This window comes from Muntiacus reevesi, chromosome 10, assembly GCF_963930625.1.
Source record: "Muntiacus reevesi chromosome 10, mMunRee1.1, whole genome shotgun sequence".
Classification (NCBI taxonomy): Eukaryota; Metazoa; Chordata; class Mammalia; order Artiodactyla; family Cervidae; genus Muntiacus; species Muntiacus reevesi.
In genome coordinates this window covers 58,009,106-58,033,407 of record NC_089258.1, presented here as the reverse complement: position 1 = coordinate 58,033,407, position 24,302 = coordinate 58,009,106, and the positions used below count along the sequence as shown (strand labels likewise).

The 24,302-nt window shown below is 39.8% G+C and overlaps 1 protein-coding gene across 1 annotated transcript; it reads right to left on the bottom strand.

Annotated features, from left to right (window-relative positions):
- Positions 1-2,756: 2,756 nt before the first annotated feature.
- LOC136176545 (plasma kallikrein-like) lies at positions 2,757-22,546 on the bottom strand. Its single transcript, XM_065946896.1, is given in 14 exon segments — positions 2,757-2,830; positions 5,229-5,324; positions 6,237-6,412; positions 8,131-8,296; positions 8,462-8,574; positions 8,669-8,837; positions 8,975-9,084; positions 10,149-10,308; positions 15,858-15,967; positions 17,467-17,626; positions 18,268-18,374; positions 19,976-20,138; positions 21,837-21,895; positions 22,486-22,546. Coding segments are annotated over 13 exon segments (1,662 nt in total). The 5' UTR covers position 21,895; positions 22,486-22,546.
- Positions 22,547-24,302: the final 1,756 nt, after the last annotated feature.

Genomic DNA, 24,302 nt, shown 5'->3' with positions numbered 1-24,302 from the left:
CCTCCCTGTCCATCACCAACTCCTGGAGCTTACTCAAACTCATGTCCATTGAGTCGGTGATGCCATCCAACCATCTCATCCTCTGTGATCCCCTTCTCCTCCTGCCCTCAATCTTTCCCAGCATCAGGGTCTTTTCACATGAGTCAGCTCTCTGCATCAGGTGGCCAAAGTATTGGAGTTTCAGCTTCAACATCAGTCCTTCCAATGAACACCCAGGACTGATCTCCTTTAGCATGGGCTGGTTGGATCTCCTTGCAGTCCAAGGGACTCTCAAGAGTCTTCTCCAACACCACAGTTCAAAAGCATCAATTCTTTGGTGCTCAGCTTTCTTTATAGTCCAACTCTCACATCCATACATGACTACTGGAAAAACCATAGCCTTGATTAGATGGAGCTTTGTTGGCAAAGTAATGTCTCTGCTTTTTAATATGCTGTCTAGGTTGGTCATAACTTTCACCTAGGATATGAATGCCAGTCCTAGTCCTGACTCTGTCCTTGCAGGTGACCTTGAACTAGTCTCTTTACCTCTTTGGGCCACCATTGCTTCATCTTGAGCATAAAGACATCCTCACTCATTAGACATGAATGCCCATTTATAATGTAGGAAATGTGAATGAAAGTGGCTCCCACTTTAATAAATTTTAAGTATACCTTAGAGGTTTCCCATACCTCAGTGAGGATTGAGACAGATGCTGGAGCCGCCCTGGGCTAACCTCATATCAGGTGTGTACATGTGCTGGGCGTAACGCGGGTTCCTATGCTGGCAGCTCAGTGCTGGCTTCCAGTCTTGGTGCTGCCCCACGCCTCCCTGCCCATTTGCCCTCGTGAAGCTTAAGTCATGCCAGCCTCTGGCCCTCTTAGCCTCTTACACACATCTCAGTCTGTGACGCTCTTACTGTGTGAAGTGCTGTTTCTGTCCCCCCTTGTACTGAACACGTGATCAGTAATAAACAGACCAGTCCACTAAAAATGATCAGCATATCCTGGAGGAGCTTCACATTTAAAGCTCTCCTCTTTTGCCCAAAGAAGGTCATTCCCTACCAGCAAGAGCCCAAGGGTAAAATAAATAAATAAAGCCCAAGGATTACACTGCAAGCCCTCAAGTGCTATTCAAACATCCTTTAGGACACTAGTAGCCAAGATAAAAGATTTTCACTGCAAACCACTTTTTTAAAATATAAAACAACACCCACAGTATCTGTGTTGCACACTAAAGTCAAAGTTGAAGTTGTGGGGTTTTGTTTTTTTTTAAATCATTTCAGGGAATCCAGCCGGATATTACAAAATCTGGGGAATTTATTTGTGGAGTAAGCCCTTAACCCTTCAGTTTCCTACTGTGTGGTTTATGAGTAACTCAGACCTTGTGGTTTTCTTTCCGGCAGTCGCCTCCATCTTTAGTTCTATCTACCTCTCAGTGTGTTTGTGAGCATAGAAGGAACAGCTCAACCTCTTTTAGGAACTTTGCTTTTCTATTTTTCTAATTCATTTACGCAGTATATTGTGAATGGTCAATTTCTGTGTCAATGTCAAGTCAGTTCGGTGGAATGGAATATAACTACCTGACATCAGTTGTGGTGGTTGGTCACTGACAAGTTTGGAATTTATGTTGCATAAGAATTAATACTCATTCCAGGACTGCTTCTGACCACCAGGAATTTACCTGTTACTGCCTTTGGGTTACTATTGCAGAACCCAGTATCTGCTATGTGTGCTAAGTCACTTCAGTTGTGTCCAACTCTTTGCAACCCTATGGACTGTAGCCCGCCAGGCTCCTCTGTCCATGGGATTCTCCAGGCAAGAATACTGGAGTGGGTTTTGAAGCCCTCCTCCAGGGGATCTTCCCAACCCACAGATCAAACCTGTGTCTCCTATGTCTCCTGCATCGGCAGACATGTTCTTCACCACTAGAGCTACCTGGGAAGCCCACTGAGCCCCCAGCAAATCAGATCCCCTGCCTTTCATGAAGGCCACATGAGGATCTTGTGGCAGAAGCTGCACCCAAACAATTGCAGCCCCACAGGTCTCCCCTGCAGGGCCAGTCTGGAGCCCTGTGGCAACGCCCAGGGAACCAAGGTAAGAAGCCTGCAGGGAAAGCTGCGCTGCTAATCTTCCAGGTTCAGATAACCCATCTCTTCCTTGAAAAAGTGCATATTTCACTGGTTTCTTCCATTCCACTTGGCAGAACAAAATCCAAGCTCACCGGCTCTTCACCCCAAATGAGACAGTTAGTAGTGGGTATGAATGACCGTGCAGGTGAGGCTGAGAGAAGAATTTATTATCCCTGGGATAGCCTGAGTTCTGGAGGCAGTGCTAAGGTTAGAATGATCCCAGGCAATGTGCTACAACCTGGAGTCACTTGTCCTCCCTTCTGTTTCACTATCAGAATAAAACACGTTAATCACACTCTTTGGCCATTTTTATTTCATAACACACAATTGTAGAGATACTCAGTTGTTTTTCTCTCCCATTACAGTATTATTACTGAATGCTGAAAGCGCTATGCATTGTTCCTTTTACGACAAGGACAAGAGGTAGGGTTTTGGCAGATGAGAAACCCCAAGGTTCAGCACGTGAATTGAATGCAAGTTGTTAATCGAATACTCCAAGGGGGAGCTCTTCCCCATGTCTATGAAGCTTCTCAAGCTGGCTACTTCCTCAAAGGCTGGTCATGGCTGTCCTGGGTTTTCTCTAAAATCCAGTCCACGTACTCAGCAACTTTGGTGTAGACTCCTGGTTGTTCCCTGCGGGCACAGCCTTCACCCCAACTAGTGATGCCCACTAAATGCCATGTTTCTTCGTGTTGACAAACCAAGGGACCGCCTGAATCACCCTGTGTCACAGTGGGTGGAAAAAAACAAAATGAGAGAAGGTTATGATGGAGGTGCCTTTAAAATTATGTAGTCATACCACACACACCATGCAAACAGTTTCTCATAGCTCTTCAGATATTTCATGGGTCTCATGAGCTGTTGGACATGGTAAAAGTGACCTAATTCAACAGTATATAGTTGGCATTTTCTGTTCATTCCAACACATCATCACATCCTAAGGTGAGACAGATAAACTTAACATGCTTGTATTTTAGCACAATGATGGTCTGCACAATTGTCTTCCCTTAAAGATGGCATATGTCTGCTGTGAGACAGATAATATATAAAAATTATAGGTGTATATTCAGTTTTTTTAAAGATTTTCTATGAAATTATCAGATTATTTGGTTCCAAGTCATTTAGAAAGCTATAGAGAACTACTCTTGGAAAAACATATTTTGAAATGATTTTTCTCAAGTGGCCTATTGTGTGTTTTTCATACTCCAATGCATTACCTTGCAAGCATCTTTTCCTCCTTCTTTATAGCCAGCACAGATCATCTGTTTGGTTATTTTATAATCTCTGTAACTTTTCTGGCATTCTTCATTTGATATCAAAGGAATATTTGCCTTTTGTAGGGTATTTTGGATTTTACCTGTGAGGTAACACCAGAAGGAGGCATTAAAATAAATATAGAAGTAAGACTACAGTCTTAAATGAGAATGATGAAGTTTCCATGAAGGTCATTTCTTCATATAAATATTTTCGTATGTCTGTATCTGTAATAGGGGCTTCCTAGGTGGTGCTAGTGGTGAAGAACCTGACTGCCAACATAGCAGACATAAGAGATGCAGGTTCGATCCCTGGGTTGGGAAGATCTCCTGGAGGAGGACGTGGCAACCCACTCTAGTATTCTTGCCTGGAGAATCCCATGGATGAGGAGCCTGGCGGGCTACAGTCCATAGTGTTGCAAACAGTCAGACTCTACTGAAGTGACTTTGCACACATGCATCTGCAATAGATGATGAATGCTAACCAAATTTATAATAGTGATCATTTCACAACATATATAAGTCAAAACATTATTCTGTACATCATAGACTTATGCTGTCATTTATGTCAATTATATCTCAATAAAATTGGAAAAAGTATACATATGTGTGCTCAGTCGCTCAGTCGAGTCCTACTCTTAGTGACCCAATGGACCATAGCCTGCCAGGCCCCTCTGTCCATGGGATTCTCCAGGCAAGAATTCTGGAGTGGGTTTCCATGTCCTCCTCCAGGGCATCTTCCTGACCCGGGGATCCAACTCTAGTCTCTTGCGTCTTCTGCCTTGGCAGGTAGGTTCTTTGCCCCTAACGCCACCTGGGAAGCCCCTCAATATGTATAGTAGGTCCTTATTGGTTATCTACATATACACACTACTATACATAAAATAGATAGCCAATAAGGACCTACTGTATAGTACGGGCAATGCTGCTGAATACTCCGCAATGATCTGTATGGGCAAAGAATCTAAGAGTGGATAATATATATAACTGATTCGCTTTGCTATACACCAGCAACTCACACAACATTGTAAAGAACTATACTGCAATTTTTAAAAGTTTTAAAAAATCTATAGTTCTCAATTTATCAGGAATGAGCTATACAATTTATAATAAAGTTGATTTACATTAATTGTTAAGAAATAAAGTCTTCCCTGGTGGCTCAGATGGTAAAAAGTCCACCTGCAGTGCAAGAGACCCAGGTTTGATCCCTGGGTCAGGAAGATCCCCTGGAGGAGAACATGGCAATCAACTCTAGTATTCTTGCCTGGAGAATCCCATGGACAGAGAGGAACCTGGCAGGCTACAGTCCAAGGGGTCTCAAAGAGTCTGACATGACTAAGTTATTAACACTGCCATTTTCAAAGTATTCTGGTAAATTGCAGTTTCATTGGTTTTCTTTGTAATCCTATGTGTTTTCTTTATGGGTGTAAAAGCATCATTAGAGAAAAGGTTCACAGGCTTTACCGGGTTATAGGAAGGATATGTTTTTTAAAAAAAAGATTTAAAAGCCTTCCAGAAAGAGAGGTGACATGTCTGCCTGTACTCCTGGTCATTAATGCAAGGGATAACAGTGGCCTTGGGAGATGGGAACTCTATTAATTCTGAGGACAGGATGGGCTTGGGGAAGTTGTTAGTCCTGTATGGGACCAATCCTTTAGGAGAAGTCAAACAAATGATCTTAAGATGCTTAAGAGATTACTCTATGAATTTTTCCAGGACCAAGCAAAACTCTGTCTTCTCAAGAATTACTGAATACATATCTGGGAATGAATAGTTAGGGAAAAAATCACGAATCTGGATATAACTTTAGAGGTCAATTAAACAGATCCACTCTGTATGTTTTAACATATAAAATGTCATGTGGTACCTTTTTCCTCTGTGAAGCCCCATCCAGTTATCCAACAGTCAGTGTAAACAGGTTTTGTATCATCTTTGGAAGGTAGGCATATTGCTTTTTGCAAATCTGAAAGGGAATTTTTACATTAGAGTTTGGCTAGATTTAGTAATGGACATTGACTTTAAATATACATACTGTCCCTGCCCCGATATTCTCTTTCTCTAGAGTAGCACCAAATAGAATACACCTTTTACTTTCCACTCAGTTCCTAAGGTCAATGACTCAAGAAAATGTCTCACCATCACAGTCATTTTTGGTGTTAAATTTTCTGGATTAAATTTTAAAACTCCGAACCCAAATTTACTGTCAAGAGCCTTTACAAGTTCTTGTGTATGATTCCCTTAATTGTAATAGCAGAGGGGTCTACACTGCTTTAACCATGATTTTTAGGCACTTTAGCTTATTAACTGAATTTTAATAATAATCCCATGGGGGTAACAGGAGGCAAGAACATCCTGCCTGAGGTCACAGAATCTTTAGCAGACCCAGCGGGCATCCAGCAACTGTGAAGAATTTGTACCTCCAAACGCAGCCCGTCCAACCACAAAGCTACTGTCTCCCAGAACTGCCTTGACCAACAGTCTCTTCCCTACTCAGGTTTCACCTGGAAATTAATATTTGAATGTGCTTGCCCTCATATACTCCTAATATGATATGCATATGCCCAAGGCAATGCTAATTCTGCTACTCTTGTCAAAGGAAGTCATGCTCCCCTCCATGTCTGTTATTATTTCAATAGTATAATATGCAGCTGTATTCCTTCCTAAAAGAACTAAGTAACACATCTTGGCCCTTAAGTAGAAGACATTTTATGTCAAGTCTCAAATTATTTTTCCTGGCAATACTCATCTTTCCTGCAACTTCACTAACCAGAAAATAAAGACAGTCTCCTTAGATTCTGACCCCTCCTTGAAACTGATGTGAATATTTAAACCATTACAATTCAGCTATACACGTCACCTTAAATATGGTACGTACCAGTAAAATTCAAAGGAGCCTCAAGTTTTATTATGGCAATGTCATGACTGCCTTCTGAGACTTTATAATTTGGGTGGACAATGATCTCTTTGATTTGTGAGAAATATGTCTCTGTCGTTATCTCTGACAGATTTAAAATGCCACCATAAATGCGCCAAATATTTGACAAGAGAAGCCTAGGAGGGAAAAATAAGAACTGATTTGAAACCAGAAAGACTGGCCTTTGATATTGCTCTTTTCTCCTTTCACTTCACCTTTCAAAAAGAACTGGGAAGAAAATACTACATATAATGTATGTTAACATACCTAATTTCTCCTCCTTGCAATTTAGCACCAACAGCAGCAGTGCTGAACTCTGAAGATTTAGTTTAAAGTATTAGAAATTGCATAATTATGTCGTGTTTTCTGTAAGTGAATATACAAGAATGTTGCTGTCTCTTTCTGAGAGAAACTGTGTTCCGGGGATGTCTCGCAGTTTATCATAGAAAATCATGCTTCATTCACGAAGTTGAAAGCAATCACTTGCATCAAATTCAGAACTGGCAAGAAAGAATGACTGTATACAAGTCTCTCTGTAACCAGATAGGATAGGGGGTTCCCAGAGAAAGAGAACCAGGCACAGTTTCTTGACATAAAAGAAACCATTTTTAGCCTAAGCTATTCTGTGATCTAAGCCGGGCCACAACGGTAGTCCTTGAATGTGCTCAGTTGATTCAATTGTGTTGGACTTTTTGCAACCTCATGGACTATAGCCAGCCAGTCCATAGGGTTTTCCTGGCAAGAATACTGGAATGGATTGCCATGACCTCCTCCAGGGGATTCTCCCCATCCAGGGATCAAACCTACAGTCTTTTGCATTGCAGGCAGATTCTTTATAGCTAAACCACAGGAAAGCCCTGTCCTTGAATAGGTCTCAGTAATTAATGATCTTAAAGGGAATAAAAGATTGCAGAGACGAAGGACTATTACAGGCAAGAAAAGTAACAATAGCAAAGATTATGGATCAGCTGTAAAGACTCCTAGTTGTCTTTCAATGGCAAAGATTAGCCAGAAGCACTCAACCACCAGATCAACTGGAACCTAAGGCATGATGGTGTTGACCTCTTCTGACCCTCATGACTTCAATCAGCTAAGGCCTGGACTCAGCCCAAGGCCCTTCAAGAATATGCATGTACCCTTAGCTTAAAACTTCTCCACTTGTGCTGTTTGGGGACACAACTGCTTTGGGAAAGATCCCGTCTTCTCCTTACTCGCTGCAATAATAAATCCTTCCTTCTCCCGATCTTTGGCTTCGTTGTATCTTTTGACTTGACATCCAGCCAAGAGGAAAACCCAGTTTTTATGTAACACCTCTAATAGTGCAAATGAGAGGAACCTCAGCACTATTTAAATTATATCTATATTTTGGGAAGTGTGAAAATTTAAATTAACTCTTTAAACATGGATATATGCAAAATAAGTCTAAAATTACTTAAAGTTATAGGATAAATAAGTTCTAGTGATATATAGCATGGTGACTACAGTTAACAATGGCATGCATGCATGCTCAGTCATGTCCAACTCTGTGACCCCATGGACTGTAGCCTACCAGACTCCTCTGTCCTTGGAATTTTCCAGCCACAAATGCTGGAGCAGGTTGCCATTTCCTCCTCCAGGGAGTCTTCCCAACCCAGGGATCGAAACTTCCCTGGAGGGAGGAGGATTCTTTATCCCTGAGTCACCTGGGAAAGTTGCTGAGAGAGAAAATCTTCAAAGTTTTTACCACCAAAAGCTGTTGTAACTTTGTGGAGTGATAGATATTAATAAACTGACACGATGATGGAGAAATTGATTATAGAGTCTTCAAAACGAAGAGGCAAGATACGACTCCAGATAAGATGCAGCCAAACCTTACCCATCGAAGCAATGGGCAGCAGTTAAGACCCACTGGCGTCCAATGATTGACCCTCCGCACAGGTGGCTCTGAGCTCTCAGCTTCACTTGCAGGCTGACCTGCCAGGGCCACTCTCCCCAAGAAGCATCTGTTCCTCCAACAATGCGTGTCCTTTTTGCTGTACAGACTAAAAAGAGAGCATTGAAGTTAATGGTTGGGATCGGGGGGTGAATCACAATCCCCTTCATTAAGGAGAACAAAACACATAGTTCCATTATAGAAGATTAAAAAAGCTATCTAAACAACTCAGACATCCCTCTACAGTTTTATGAAAAAAGTGAGATTTACTCACCACGGCTGTCCCCACGTTTACACAACCTCAGAGAATAACCAGAGCTTGCTCATGTCCCATAAGTAATGTTAGTTGGGGAGCCATCCAAAGACAAGCGTAAGGAACACTTACACCTAGACAAGATGATCAGCATGAGATTAAACCTCAGAGGATGAAAGCCCAGGAAATTATCTGCCAACTGTCTTTGAAAAATAAGCATTCACTAACTTTTCTCCTCTACAGTCTTCTGGGAATAAAGAATAAGTAAAAAACTGACAGCGAATCATCTTTGTACAAGTCTCTTGGCAATCATCCACTCCTTTAACGAAGGTCACATGCAGCTCTTCTCCTTCAAAAGCAACTTGCGGGTAAATTTTGGAGTGGCAGGGCTCTGTGCCTATGACAAACATAAGAAAGATAGAAAGTGCAAATGATAAGTCACATGTACACAAGTTTCTGGAACATTGAATCTTGTTAGAAGATCATAAAATGTATCACAGTTTGGGTAATATTTTTTTAATCAAATCACATTACCAGGCAGAGTTTGTTTGCAGGTTAGAAGGCTGTATCCAGAGATGGCATTTTCCTGAGGAGTAGGGGAACTTGGGCTCCCACTTTGGGAAGTCTTAAGGACACAAACATTTCTATTGTCAAAAACAAGCAAGAGAAAGAAAGAAAACTCCATTAAAGGCAAATACAGGAACACCTCATATAAAAAAAACACCCCCCTGCAAATTTTATTCTTCTGAGAAATTCCCTTCCTTTAAAGAACATCAGACTACAGGACTTGAATGAATTACAGAGATTAAATGTAAATGAAGCCACACCTCCCTCTGAAGAAAACTTACAGGTCCAGATAGCCCGAAAAGAAGAGAAAGGTAAAGTTCTACCTTCTAATTAAAAAAAACAAATGAAGAAGAAGAACGAACAGATTCTGGGGATTTATAGTGCTGATGCTATTATAACCTGATACCCTTCTCTTAGCTCCGTCTTGTGTGTAAAGAAAAGGACAGGTTATCTGAGGGTCAAGAGTTGGAACCGGAACCTTGATCAGGATAAACAGGGCTCTAGTTTCTGAAACACTGGGGTCAGAATAAAGGAGCTTAAAGAATATGCTCCCAGTGAGTGGTTTACTTCAAGCTAATACAAAAGATTAAGATTAGCAGGAAAGGTATCCATGGCTATTGTTTCATTGATTGGATGGTCTGTTTAAGTAAGAGAAGATGGGTAGGAAAGTCCACTAATCTCTTAACTAATCTGCACCTGGTAGAAGAGCACCTATTTAAACTGAGTTCAAGTGATTTTTGTTTTTAATTTTTAAAAAAATTTTATTTTATATTGGAGTATAGCCAATTAGCAATGTTGTGATAGGTTCAAGTGGACAGCAAAAGGACTCAGCCACACATATACATATATACTTCATCCCCCAACCCCTCTCCCATCCAGGCTGCCATATAGCATTGAGCAGACTTCCCTGTGCTGTACAGTGGGTCCTTGTTGGTTATCCATTTTAAACATAGCACCGTGTACATGTCCACCCCAAACTCTCAAACTATCCCTCTCCCCGACCACCTTCCCCTCTGGTAACCATAAGTTCATTCTATGAGTTCAAGTGTTTCGAGGGAAATGAACAAAACTTAGGAAAAACTCAAAGGACAAAATTAAAATGATGTCAAGACAGTAGCAAACGTGACACATGCCTACTGACCTCTGTGAGTCATTCTTCCATGCATTTGTATAGAATGTGAAGAAAAGGCAGCCGGGGTGATAGGTACAGATGGTTCGACACACAAAAGCATCTGGTGCGATAATTCTGGCAACATCCACATCTGAAAATGCACGATGTTGGAAAATGTCCATGCGGCAGCCTGTGAACCCCCAGGGGAAGATGTACATGTCACAAGGCTACATATGCTTGTACTTCGTCATCATAACTAAGGAAACTATGACTGTTATTTTTGTTCGTAGAACTGCACATCCGTAGTGAAAAAAATGTCTGTTGAAACATCCCCAAGCTTGTTGTTTGCCATTTGGGAGAAGAAAAAATTGGTCTCAATCTGATAAAAGACAGATTCCCACGTTAGAGAAATAAAATGTCTTAAACTGTGATTTATCCTACTCAGTACAAAATACCTATGCTGCTCAGCTTGTGTTTATATATTCTTTATATTTCCCTGACCCTGAGATTTAGGCCTTAGGAACATGACGTTTTGTTATATTTTCCTGAATATTCTGAAAAAATTTTAATAAAGAGATCAACAAAAACCTGAATTTCTAACAAAAATGCCATGTACCCATTGAAATTAGATCAAGAGGAAATCCACTTTCTTTTTCCATAACATAATTATATCTCAATTATACTTTTACTTATGTTCTTATTATTTACTCAATTTACTCAATTTGATAACACATAAAGTATTTCATTTCCTGGGTCAGGAAAATCCACTGGAGAAGGGATAAGCTACCCACTCCAGTATTCTTGGACTTCCCTTGTGGCTCAGCTGGTAAAGAATCAGCCTGCAATGCGGGAGACCTGGGTTCGAACCCTGGGTTGGGAAGATCCCTTGGAGAAGGGAAAGGCTACTCGCTCCAGTATTCTGGCCTAGAGAATTCTATGGACTGTATAGTCCATGGGGTCGCAAAGAGTCAGACACAACTGAGAGACTATCACTTTCACTTTAAAAATCTACTAGGGCCTCCCAGGTGGTTAAGTGGTAAAGAATCTGCCTGCAATGCAGGAGCCACAACCGGAGTCACAGGTTAGATCCTTGAGTCAAGAAGACACCCTGGAGGAGGAAATGGCAATCCACTCCAGTAGTCTTGCCTGGGAAGTCACATGGATAGAGGAGTCTGGCAGGCTATAGTCCATGGGGTCACAGAGTTGGACATTTGGAAGGAAAGTTATGACAAACCTAGACAGCCTATTAAAAAGCAAAGACATCAGTTTGCCAGCAAAGGTCTGTATAGTCAAAGCTATGGTTTTTCCATTAGTCATGTATGGATGTGAGAGGTGGGCCATAAAGAAGGCTGAGTGCTGAAAAATTGATGCTTTTGAATTGTGGTGCTGGAGCAGACTCTTGGGAGTCCCTTTGACTGCAAGGAGAACAAACCAGTCAATCATAAAGGAAATCAACCCCAAATATTCATTGGAAGGACTGATGCTGAAACTGAAACTTCAATACTTTGGCCACTTGATACAAAGAGCTGACTCATTGGAAAAGGCCCTGATGCTAGGAAAGTTTGAAGGCAAAAGGAGAAGAGTGTGGCAGAGGATGAGATGGTTGTATAGCATTATCGACTCAGTGGACATGAATTTGAGCAAGCTCCAGGAGCTAGTGAAAGACAAGGAAACCTGGTGTGCTGCAGTCCATGGGATTGCAAAGATTTGGACATGATTCATCCACTGAACAACAAAAACAAATTCTATTAAAATTATGTAAGCTTAAAGAATAATGGTAGCAATTATGAGAAATACAAAAAGAATCCAAATTTAAATGAACATAGTTGGATCAAGAGAGTGTGCCTGCCACACATAATATCTTCAGATGGGAAGTTTAGGAAATTAGACCTCAACTAATTTAATCTTTTTAAAAAAAAATCAGACTTTAAGCTGTAAGAGAATTTTTGGGATTCCTTGTCTACCTACAACTGCATCCTCTCAAGTAGTTCAACCTTTATTTCAGACGTTTATAATGACAAGGAGCTAACTACCTCATGACTACCTCACTTCTGGACCATTCTAGGAGTCAGAATTTTTTTATTTTCATCATAGTAGTATCTATTTTATGAAACCACGCAGATTAGTCTAATCCTTTTCCCAATGACCATTCTTCAAAAACAAAAATTTAAAACAGTCATTCTGACTTTTTCAGGTTAAATGTCTAATCTGTTTCTTTAATGGTGTCTTATTTTCCTATGTTTCTAGATATCTCAGGATCTTGGTTACTCTCTTTTGACGTGTCTGTTGCTGCAAACAAAATATGGATCACATTGCTGAGTACAAAGTGCAGTCACAGTCTGACCCGTCCAGATGACAAAAGAACAGGGACTAACTATGTTTCAAAGACCATGTTGTTTTTTAAGCTAGTTTCGTTTTCTTCTGTTTTGTTTGTCAAAGGCACTACAAGATGTCAGTAGGAATGACAGAGTAAAGACCTTCCAAAACCCTTTCCTCCATTAAAAAAAAAAAAAGAAAGAAACAAGAGCATTGGCCAGACTGTCAAAATTAATGTCATTTCAGAACTCTAGAAATGAACCAAAGGCTTATAAAAACCCAGGGAGTTTTTAATCCAAGAACAACAGCCAAATCTCAGCAAGAACCCTGAGTTCTGTGAGGTTTTAACTTTCCCTGTCATCCCCTCTCTACAGCTCCATGGAAGCTTTGAAAATACCCACAGTCATGGGGAAAACCAGCAGCCTAACAGCCTCAGGAGGGGCCAGAACAGAGCTGGAGCTACGCTCAAGCCCTGTCCCCAGATAACTGCCATTATTTGACTGGAGGTTCTCAGGAAAACCCCACTCCCAAGGACTGAGTTTCTTTGACCTGATTCAGAACTTTCTCAGTGTTAACAGCCTTTTCCTTGAAAATATTTGTCAAAAAAAAAAAAAAGAAAGGATTGTGACTATTATACAACATCATAGCTGTGTAAGTGAGGAGTAATAACAGGGGCATACCACAAGCCAATGAGAATTTTAGAAGGAAAACCAAGGAGAGTTTGAAAATCTCTGAGATACCCCTGGGAATCCGGAAAGCCATACGCTTGTATGGAGCTGATTGTGTGCATGACAGAGGCTCTGCACATGTCCATAAGAGATCTGGGAAAGCCCCGAGCCCTCACCGGGGACTGACTTTGACCTCCATGAGCTCTGTGGCAGCAGAAAGTAGAGGCCAGGGCCGGGCAGTGAAATGCATGCCCTAAGTCTCACCAAAAGCCCCTTGTCCAAGGCTGGCAAACTCACTACTTCAAGGCACCCAAGGAAACTTCTGGCCTATCATTAGAAAACTGTGGAGGAAGCTGAGCACAGACATCCGTGGTCACATCACAACAGACTGAACACTGTACACAGTTAGCTCAGGGAAGTCCCCAAACAAACAGCAACACAAAATAGTAACAACAACAATAAACTCTGAGGAAGGCGGGAATTTGATGTCGAGTTTGTCACGTGCTTGTACTTAAAAAGTCTAATTTTTTTTTTTTTTTTACAAAAAAATCATGAGACATGTCAAGAAACAAGGAAATATGGCCCATCCACAGAAGTGAAGGTCAATATAAACCATCACTGAGGGAGCACAAACATTGGATTTACTATACCAAGACTTTTACATCAGCTATTTTAAATATGTTCAAAGAACTAAAGGAAAGCATGTCCAAAGAACTGGAGAGGGAACTTCCCTGTTGGTCCAATGGTTAAGATTTCGCCTTCCAATGCGGAGGATGTGGGTTTGATTCCTGGTAGGCAAGCTAAGATCCCACATGCCTCATGGCCAGAAAAAAAAAAAGCCCCAAAACATAAAAAAGAAGCAATATTGTAACAAATTCAATAAAGACCCTAAAAATGGTCCACACACACACAAAAAAAATCTTAAAGAAAGGACTGAAGTATGAAAACAATGTCTCACCAGACAATATCAATATACAGAAATTAAACTACAGAAAAGAACCAAATGTGAATATTAAAAAAATAAATAATACTTAATTTGAAGCAATAAATCTAGAGCACCCCATGGAGGAGGTGTGTTGGGAGAGGCTGGGAACCAATGGGAAAAGAGAGGCATTGCTGCCAACTCCCCAGTTTTCTAAGGCAGGAGCCTAGCCCAGCTCCCCATCAGGGCTTGGCACAGAGTCACCACTTGATACTGTATAGAGGTAGCTATTGATAACTTGGTTTCAATAACGTGTTATCATTGACATGCTGATGTGCTAAATAAGAGAGAATATCTTAGCAAATTTTCTGGCTCTTTCAATTAAACTTACCCCTTTATCTGAAATTACAGTGTTTCATTGATTTATTATGCTAGAGTCCTTTCACTAGATAATAGACACCACCAAGAAATGACCATATAGTTTTCTCTACAATGTCACTGTACTAGTTTCCTATGGCTGCTTAAAAAATTATCCCAAACTTAGTGGCTTAAACAACACAAATGTATTATCTCCCGGTTCTGGAGGTCAGAAGTCGAGAAGTCTGAAATGGGTCTCTGTCCTTGTTGTTTAGTCCTTGCATAATGGGAATAATGTGTAGTGTTTACTCATCAGTGTCTAACTCTTTGCAACCCCATGGACTGTAGCTCACTTGGCTCCTCTGTCCATGGGATTTTTCCAGACAAGGATAGTGGAGTGGGTTGCCATTTCCTTCTGTAGAAATGGGTCTTACTGGCCGGGCTTTGGTCCTTTGGGAATCTCTGTAGAACATTTGTCCTTACCTTTTCCAGACTGTAGAGGCCACCTGCATTCCTTGACTTAGGGACCTTTCTTCCACCTTCAAAGTCAAAAGTATAACCTCTTCTAATCTCTCTCTCTCTCTCTGACTCCCTGATCATTCTGCTCTCTTTCTTTTATCAGGACCCTTGTGACTACATTGTGTCTATCCATATAATCCAGAATAATCTCAAAGTTTTTAACATAATCACATATTTAATCAAACCTTTTTTGCCCTGTAAGGTAACAGATTTACAGATTCCAGAGATTAGGATGTGGGTGTCTTTGGGAGGCTCTTTTTTTCTACCTACTACAATCACACAGTGAAATGTGTGTGTGTGTGTGTGTGCATGCATGTATGTGTGTGCGCTCAGTCATGTCCAACTCTTTGTGACCCCACAGAATGTAGCCCGCAAGGCTCCTCTGTCCATGGGATTCTCCAGGCAAGAATACTGGAGTGAGTTGCCATTTCCTTCTCCAGGGGATCTTCCCGACTCAGAGACTGAGCCTGTGTCTCCTGCATCTCCTGCAACGCAGGCAGATTCTTTACCATCTGAACTACAAGGGAAACCCTTAATTCTCCGTGGTGCAAATCAAATGAAGGGCTGCATAAATTTCTGCCCTCATTAACTTTCTGGTTGGTTACCTTCCTTATGGTACAGTGTTTCACTGACTGATGTGAACATTATTCAAATGTGCGTTATTCTACAAAGCCAAGGTATTTAGCATAATGACTAGCATTCCCCTGTTAGTTGTTTAGTCACTAAGTTGTCCCTGACTCTTTGCAACCCCATGGACTGTAATCAGCCAGGCTCCTCTGTCCATGGGGTTCTCCAGGCAAAAATACAGGAGTGAGTTGCATTCCCTTCTCCAGGGGGTTGTCACGACCCAGGGATCGAGCCCGGGCCTCGTGCATCTCCTGTATTTCAGGCAGATTCTTTACCCCCGAGCCATTGGGGAAAAAGCCCACACAGTGAAGTAGGAGTCATAACGATTACCAATTTTCGAGTTTCCACACGCCTTCAATGAGAATCCAGACTCCACATCAGTCAGCACCTTTATACTCGTAGGTGTCCCCTGTGGGCTGTGTTTTAATAGGCAGTTGTTCCTGAATGTGAAAAACAGAGGTTACTTTGCTTCCTAAACTTCAAGGTGCCTGCAGAAGTCCATTCCTTGTTGAAAATGATCCATGGTCAGTGGAAAATAAACAAAGCAATCAGAACAGTGACGTCAGTGATGAATGAGTTAGGCATTTGTGTTATTCATCAAATAGACATCTCCCCCTCTATTAGAGGGAAGGTTAGGGTGAGGTTGCAGTAGGAGCTGTTCTTCTATGGGACATTATTCTACTGAACCCTGACCCTACAAGCACAGGGTATTTGCAGACCAAATGGAAATTTTTCTCTTCAGGAAAAATGACGCCAAAGTTGAATAAAATAATAAGACTGTTGTTCAGTTTCTAAGGCATGTCTGACTCTGCGACCCCATGAACTGCACACACCAGGCTTCTCTGTCCATCACTATCTCTCTGAGTTTGCTCAGACTCATGTCCATTGAGTCAGTGATACCATCCAACCATCTTACCCTCTGTTTCCCCCTTCTCCTCTTGCCCTCAGTTTTTCCCAGCATCAGGGGTTTTTCCACTGAGTCAGCTCTTTAAATCAGATGGCCAAAATATTGGAACTTCAGCTTCAGCATCAGTCCTTCCAATGAATATTCAAGGTTGATTTCCTTTAGGATTTAATGGTTTGATCTTGCTGTCCCAGTGACTCTCAAGAGTCTTCTCCAACACCACAGTTCAAAAGCATCAATTCTTTGGTGCTCAGCCTTCTTTATGGTCCAACTCTCACATCTGTACATGACTACTACAAAAACCATGGGTTTGACTATATGGACCTTTATCAGCAAAGTGATGTCTCTGCTTTTTAAAACACTGTCTAGGTTTGACACAGCTATTCTTCCAAGGAGCAAGCGTCTTTTAATTTTGTGGCTGCAGTCACTGTCCACATTGATTTTGGAGCCCAAGAAAATGAATTCTGACACTGTTTACACATTTTCCCCATCTATTTGCCATGAAGTGATAGGACCAGATAACATGATATATTTTTTGAATGTTGAGTTTTAACCCAGCTTTTTCACTCTTCTCTTTCACCTTCATCAAGAGGCTCTTTAGTTCCTTTTCATGCCATTAAAGTGGTATCATCTGTGTATCTGAAGCTGTTGATATTTCTGCTGGAAATCTTGATTCCAGCTTGTGATTCATCTAGCCTGGCATTTTGCATGATGTACTCTGCATATAAGTTAAATAAGCAGGATGACAATATATAGCCTTAACATACTTCTTTCCCAATTTTGAACCAGTCCATTATTCCATGTCCAGTTCTAATTGTTGCTTCTTGACCTGCAAAACAGGTTTCTCATGGGCTGGTAAGGTGGTCTGGTATTCCCATCTCTTTAAGAATATTCTTATTCTCTTTAAGATTAAGAAGACTGATTAGACCTAAAAACTTTCTCTGATTTTCAGTTGGGGGAAAAATGGTTATGAAGAGAAAAAGGTTATGTTTCTGAAAACACCATCAGAAAGAACAGACACTGAATTTTACTCACCGGTACTCTGCATTGAAGAAGGTTTTTGTGGCATATGTGAAAAACTGGCAGTGAATGTTGTTGGTGCACCTTTCTTGGCATTCTTCAGCACTTTTCACCTTAGATACATTGAAATTGACTCCTCTCATATCAATTCCTTTATAAATGCTTCGGTGGCAAGCTGCCCAAATAAAACACATAGAGCAAATTCAGTTAGCTTCCCTTCTGGAAGTGAATCATCAATTTGGGCTAGGTAGCTTTTTTTTTTTTAATTTTATAGTGGACTTAGCTGATTTAAAATCTTGTGTTGGTTTCAGGCACAGCCAGTTGATTCAGTTACACATACACGTGTATCCATTCTCTTTCAGATTCCTTTCCCATATAGGTTATTATAGAATATTGAGCAGAGTTCCCTGTGGTATACAGTAGGTCCTTGTTGGTTATCTATTTAAATATAGCAGTGTGTACATGTCCATCCCAAACTCCCAATCTACCCCTCCCCCCATCCTTCTCCATTAGTAACGGTTAAGTTTGTTCTTTGTGGGTCTGTTTCTGTTTGAGAATCAAAGGCAGACTATTGTTCAGCTGTGTATTTACTTTTTGTACATCTTACACAAAATGCCAACCTCATAAACAATGGAGGCTCCTCAAGTATGAGATGACTGATGAAGATAAGAGGGTGTGTCCAGTATACAACCCCATCTCTGTTATCTTTCTAAGTTTTCCATTCCAAAAGTGCATGGTGCTACAGAGTTTGAGCAGAAGCTGTTCTAAGGTAGACCCACTGTCCATTCAAACTGAGCTCAGAAATCCACACCTTACCACTAATTTGATGACCACATTGCTTTAGGGAATGTCCCGAAATTGCACCTGTCCGTGACACTCTCGGCAGGGTTCCTGTAACACTGTCCTTCAAGAAGCAACCAAACCTATTTTTAAAAAGTAGCTTAATAAGAAGTAGAATGATAAACACACATTGAGGAAATGTCTAGCATTTCTATGCACTCATGAATACAGCCAGAAATAAGGAAAATAATACAGCATGCCTGACTCCTGCTGGGAAAAACATTCTGAGAGGCAATTCCTTAATACCTAACAATCTTTGTAATATCTAACTTAAGCATTGTTCTCCTTTATTTCAAACAAAGAGGGAATGATTCTTCCTACATTCCCAAACTTTGTGGGAATTATGTTCCCAGCTGGTGATTGTTGTTATAAATATTTTCATTCACTTAAGAAATTAAATCAGTCATGAGATTTGCATCTATATTTGGTATTTATCCTGATTACTAATTCCTTACAGTCCACACCTGCTAAAAAACTTCATTCTGTCTTTAATGTCAACTTTAATGTAATTTTCTTATTTAAAAGGATTCTAGAACCTAATCCAACTTTTTAAGTGAAAAGTTGCTGCCTCTAACATACAGTCTAGGTTTGCTACACAAGTTTCCCTGTAGAGGGCTTCCCTGGTGGCTCAGATGGTAAGGAATCCGCTTGCAGTGCAGGAGACCTGGGTTCGGTCCCTAGGTCGGGAAGATCACCTGGAGAAGGGAATGGTTACCCACTCCAGTATTCTTGTCTGGGATAATTCCATGGACAGAGGAGTCCGGTAGGCTACAGTCCATGGGGTCACAAAGAGTCAGACACAACCACACGACTAACATTTTCACTTTCACTTCCCTTGGAGAATCAGGGAATGATAGTCTAATTCCTAGTTTTTAATTCAAATAAAGATAAAGGAAAAGAATTATGGATATGGAAATGGGAACAAGGAAAAAACATTCATTCTGGATATTTGATCAAAATTAAAGAAAATTATAATAAAACTATGGCCGTACTTGAGCAACTTTATGACTGAATAAGACTTTTCATTACCAACTACTTTTCAAATACTCGTAGTTTGCCAAATTACCAGTTAATAATAAATATTCATGTTCACACATGCGTGCACACACACACACACACACATACACACACACACACACCTATGCATGGACGTGCAGGCATACACATACCATGCATACTATAGGTGCTCAAACTGTCTCATTATAGGCATCATTCAGACCTACCTTCTCCCAAGGTTACAAGATCTGTATTTTAATTATTTTCTCAACAAAATGCTTGCCTTCTATAGTTAAGAACTATGCTATCCACGAGTGTGATCATGCGTCAGACAGTAAATAGCTTTCTTGTTCAGGTGAAATATTCACCTGTTATTAGACCCTTTCTTGAGATAATCTCGTAACTCAATCATTTTCAAGTGTTTTCCTTGAGGTCTTGGATAGGAAAAGACTGCCTTCTATGGCTCTAATTGAATGAGGTCATTGTTTAAAATGCAGATTTCCAGGCCCAAGAGACTTAGGTTTGATAGGTCTGGGCTTGAGCCTAAGAATCTGCTTAGATAAGAACTACGCAGGGTGATTCCGATGAAGCTGGCCATTTAGAAATAAAACCTCGCTATGTGGTGCACACAACTGATTCCATTTTGAAAAATAACTGGTTTCTCCAATAAAGAAATATCAACTTTTACCTTTTGTCTGCGTCACTGGTTGAATTTGCAGGAAGAAAACTAAATAGCAAGCACCTCGGATGGAAGGTGCACATCATCTGACAGTATTGGGCATCCGGGGTGTACATGGCAGATACATCCCCACCTCTGAAGAAGGTGTTGCTATATAGTTGAGTCAAGCATCCTGTGACAGAATCATTGAAAAAAGGCACATTAATTTGGAAGAAATAATAATTTCAAAAGAAATGTATCTGCGTTCTAAACCTTCTTACTTTGTCCATGGAATACCCAAAGATCTAATGATGTGACTAAATGCAGAAGCAGGATGAAATATACCTGCTGTATGGTGTGTGGGATCTTAGTTTCCTGACCAGGGATCGAACCCATGTCCCTGCAGTGGAAGCACAGAGTCCTAACCACTGGACAGCCAGGGAACTCCTGAAACAGTAATATATTAGGGTGTGATGTGTGATGTTAAAATTATTTTATGGGTACTTATGCATAAAAATACTTGGTTGATTTTCATTTATCATGCTGAACCATAATAATTTGTACATAAATTATTTTCCCTCAAATGCGATCTTAGCTTGGTTTCTCCCTGTCTTCTAACATGGGAACAACTTTTCTGGAAGATAATTTGATGATATATATCATAAAACCTTCAAAAATATGCACACCTTTACTATATCTGGTGTTTTAATTTCCAAAAAAATTTTCCTACAGAAATAAGCATGTATATAAGAATGCACATACAAAAATACCATGGATAGAGAAGAATATTAAGCTCCAAAAACATGATAAATATTTATCTGCATGAAAGATCACTATAAATGGGAAGCATAAGTTACAAAAAAAGTATCTAATAACATCTTTGTTGAGTGTGTAAAGACACATGCAGAAAAATATCTGAAAAAGTTATTTTGAACAAAGGCTGTCTCTGTATTATAAGACTACAGACGACAGGTATTTTCTCATTTGCACCTCTAATTTGCACCTCTAATTTCCCTAGCATGATCATAATTTTTTTCAAAAGTAATAAAATTGAAGTGACCATGGTTCACAGCATCTCTGGCTTCTACTCCTCAGCATTCAATGTATTTGTATGTAGTAATGATTATGGCTCTGAAGAGCAATTTGGAATGAGGGGACAGATGGAGGGGAGTTTGGTTTAGGGGAAAAAAATTTATTTCTTAAGAATTTATATTTTTTGCCAAATGTAATCCTTACCCTAGACACCTGGAAGTGTTTGTCTTAGCCATAAACATTGTTGTGATGTGGTCTTCTTAAGTCAACAAAGACTCAGAAACCACCCATAATGGTGGCATCCTGAAAACTCCATTCTGCAATGATTAATGAAAAACAGTGTCTAAAATCATTCCTATTCTGTGAAATTTTAATGGATAGAAAGAGAAATAAGATCAAAGCCTGATGGTGAAACGCAAAACTATTCAAATGGATGACTTCCTAAATTAAATATAAACTAGGTACTTTCTTTTCTGAAATGATTCCCCAGAAGTCTAAAACAATAAACGTATGTACTGAGTACATATTATCATACTTGGGTTGGACCCAGATGCTATAAAATACCTAGCACTCTTCTGATTCAGATAAAGTTGATTTTTTAATATTGATAATAAAAATAGAGGGCTGATTGTTTTAAGATCTGCTTTGTAGAGAGTCTTTTCTAAACAGGAGTTTCTGTTGACACCTGCCAAGATCTTCTCATTTCTGGGCCCCTCCTTCTGGGTGTCTAGGATGATATATCTGCCAATTGGTAGCTGGTGCTGAACCTTAAAAGGATATGTGTTCTGAGGGTCAGATATCTTGCTTAACTACTCTCCCCCTCACCCTTAACTTTGCCTCTTAGAGATAATCTACTCACCACAGGAAACTGTAGCAAACAAGCAAGTGAAGTAAGCTGCTTGCCTGAGTGCAATCATCCTAAAAGAGAAAGCAACAGGCACATAACTCTGCTGTTTATAGATCATATTTAACACGGGTCTTAATTTAAGGTAGTACAGATTTTCTTGTAAATGTCTGGATAGCAAATCTAAGCACACAATTATCAGTATAGAAAGCAATGGTTTTCTGAACATTTTATGCCCAAGGACTTGGCATGAGAAACAAATTGAGACCTCTAGATTACTGTTGTGTTTACTGTCCATTTGGCACCTATGTTCTTAGCAATTATGGGAAGGGAATTGGTAGAGAGAAATTAAACATTTGTGAAACCTCTTGATTTGAGCAAAAGGAAAATTATTGTAAACCATGGCAATGGTATCTGTCCAAAATCCCTAAGGAAAGATATTCAAAATATTCAAGCCTGTTTTAAAATTTTTAATCAATGTTCTCTTTGATTGAAAAATATCTTGCACCTATATGTTTCCATATATAAGAGCATCAGTTCCTTCTACATTCTCTAAATACACAGGAAATTAGAATGTCAACTAATAGTTGCTTTATAAAGTAAAAACAATGCTTAATAAAAAAAAAACTATTTGGAAACAATCAGAATAATAGAAATTCTCTACCTGAAAGCACATTTGCTTCCGTGGTTCTGGAGCTGAGGGTGTTTCTTGTCATTGAAAAATGGCCGGTCTTCAGGCTTTCCCAATAGGGCTCTGCACTCAGTATTTGCTTGGCTCTGATATTGATTTTGGTTTTCTGCCAAGAGTTTCAACTTTTTGTCCTGTCAACATATTCTATGAACATCCCATTTCTGTGTTCAACTATTTAATACGTTTACTATTTCATAATAGGACCACAGAATTCATGTACACGGTTCCATTTTTAAAAATGTCCCCAACATTCCTAGCTATTTGGGGCTCATAATATATCTAACTAGACATTTCCAATATAATGACCTGGATACATATGAATAAGGGGGTGGAAAGGGATTCATCCTTCTGGAAGTCATGATGAGCCTTTTAGCAAATGATATCCATGCCTTCCTTTGTCCTAGTGGATTCCTGTAACAGTGAGGTTTGTAGGATGGAAGGGAATTGATCAATGTTTAGGACTTCCTCCCATCCATTTCAGGAAATAGAACATAGCAGGGTTTGACAATTTGTTCACAGACCAAATCTGGTCCAGTGCCTGTTTTTATAAATGAAGCTTTATTGGAACACAGTCATGCTCATTCACTCCTGTATTATCCATGGTTGCTTTTACCCCATAGAGTTAAATAGTTGTGATAGAGACAGTATGGCCTGCAAAGCTGAAAAGATTTACTCTCTGCCCCCTTCAGATAAAGTTAGCACTCCTAGCATAGAGTGTAGTCCTATCAGGACACCTAGACCTGAAAGAAACATACTGGTTTTCCTAGGAGCCTATTCTTGTTCAGAGAATTTTATTTTTATTTTTAAGAAAAAAATCTCCCTATATACTGAAGTGTATCTCCTTGTCACTTCTATCCATCATTCTAGATTGACCTATTATATCTATATGAAATGATTTACTCTCTTTCTTGTACTTTTAAAAATATGTCAAGTCTACAATCCCTTGCCCACTAAATCTCCTTTGTTTTCTAACTATTCTGCAAAGATGCAGTACATCTTTCTGGCTAGTAAATTAGATTTTTAGGGAATTCTTAAATAAATATTTAATGCATATTACTGCAATGCAGAACTGTGTTTATTGAGAATGTAGGAAAATATTGCCAGTAAAACATTTTTTCTGACTGTAATGAAGTAGCATATTTCAAATATTCATACTGCATATTTAAATATCCATTTAAATTTGGGATATACCAGTATCTAATATATCCAGTATATACCAGTTGGGATATACCAACTGACATAGCAGCAAACAACAAAAGGGAATCCTCTGACTTGTGCAGTATTAACGAATCTAAATTGGTGATTTCATTGGTTACCAGCCTCATCTGGAAAAAAAGGTGACTGGAAAAAACTGCCCTCTCTCCAAATCACAGCAGAAACCCTCAGAGGTTGTTTCCCTAAATGGTGTGATTACCGGTTTAAATCTATTTAAATATACTCCTGTGTTTCTTCTGAATTTTTCTTATAGTGGAATGCATGTTCTCGTAATATAATAAAACTAAAGATTTGCTTGTGGATTCAGAAGGAGCAGATCAGAAAGAAATTGGAAAGAGGCAATGGTAGGCAGAATTCTAAAATGTTCGCCAAGGGTTCCCTCTATCATCCCAGACATCAAAGAAAATGGGATACCGCATTTGTCCATGATTACTTTTATGTTACAGGACAAACACAATTTTGCAGATGTATTAATAATTAAGGTTACTAAACTGTTTTAGTAACTAATCAAATGGGGATTATCTGGCTGTGCCTAATCTTACCACTGAGCCCTTTAAAAAGAGAGCTTGCTTCTG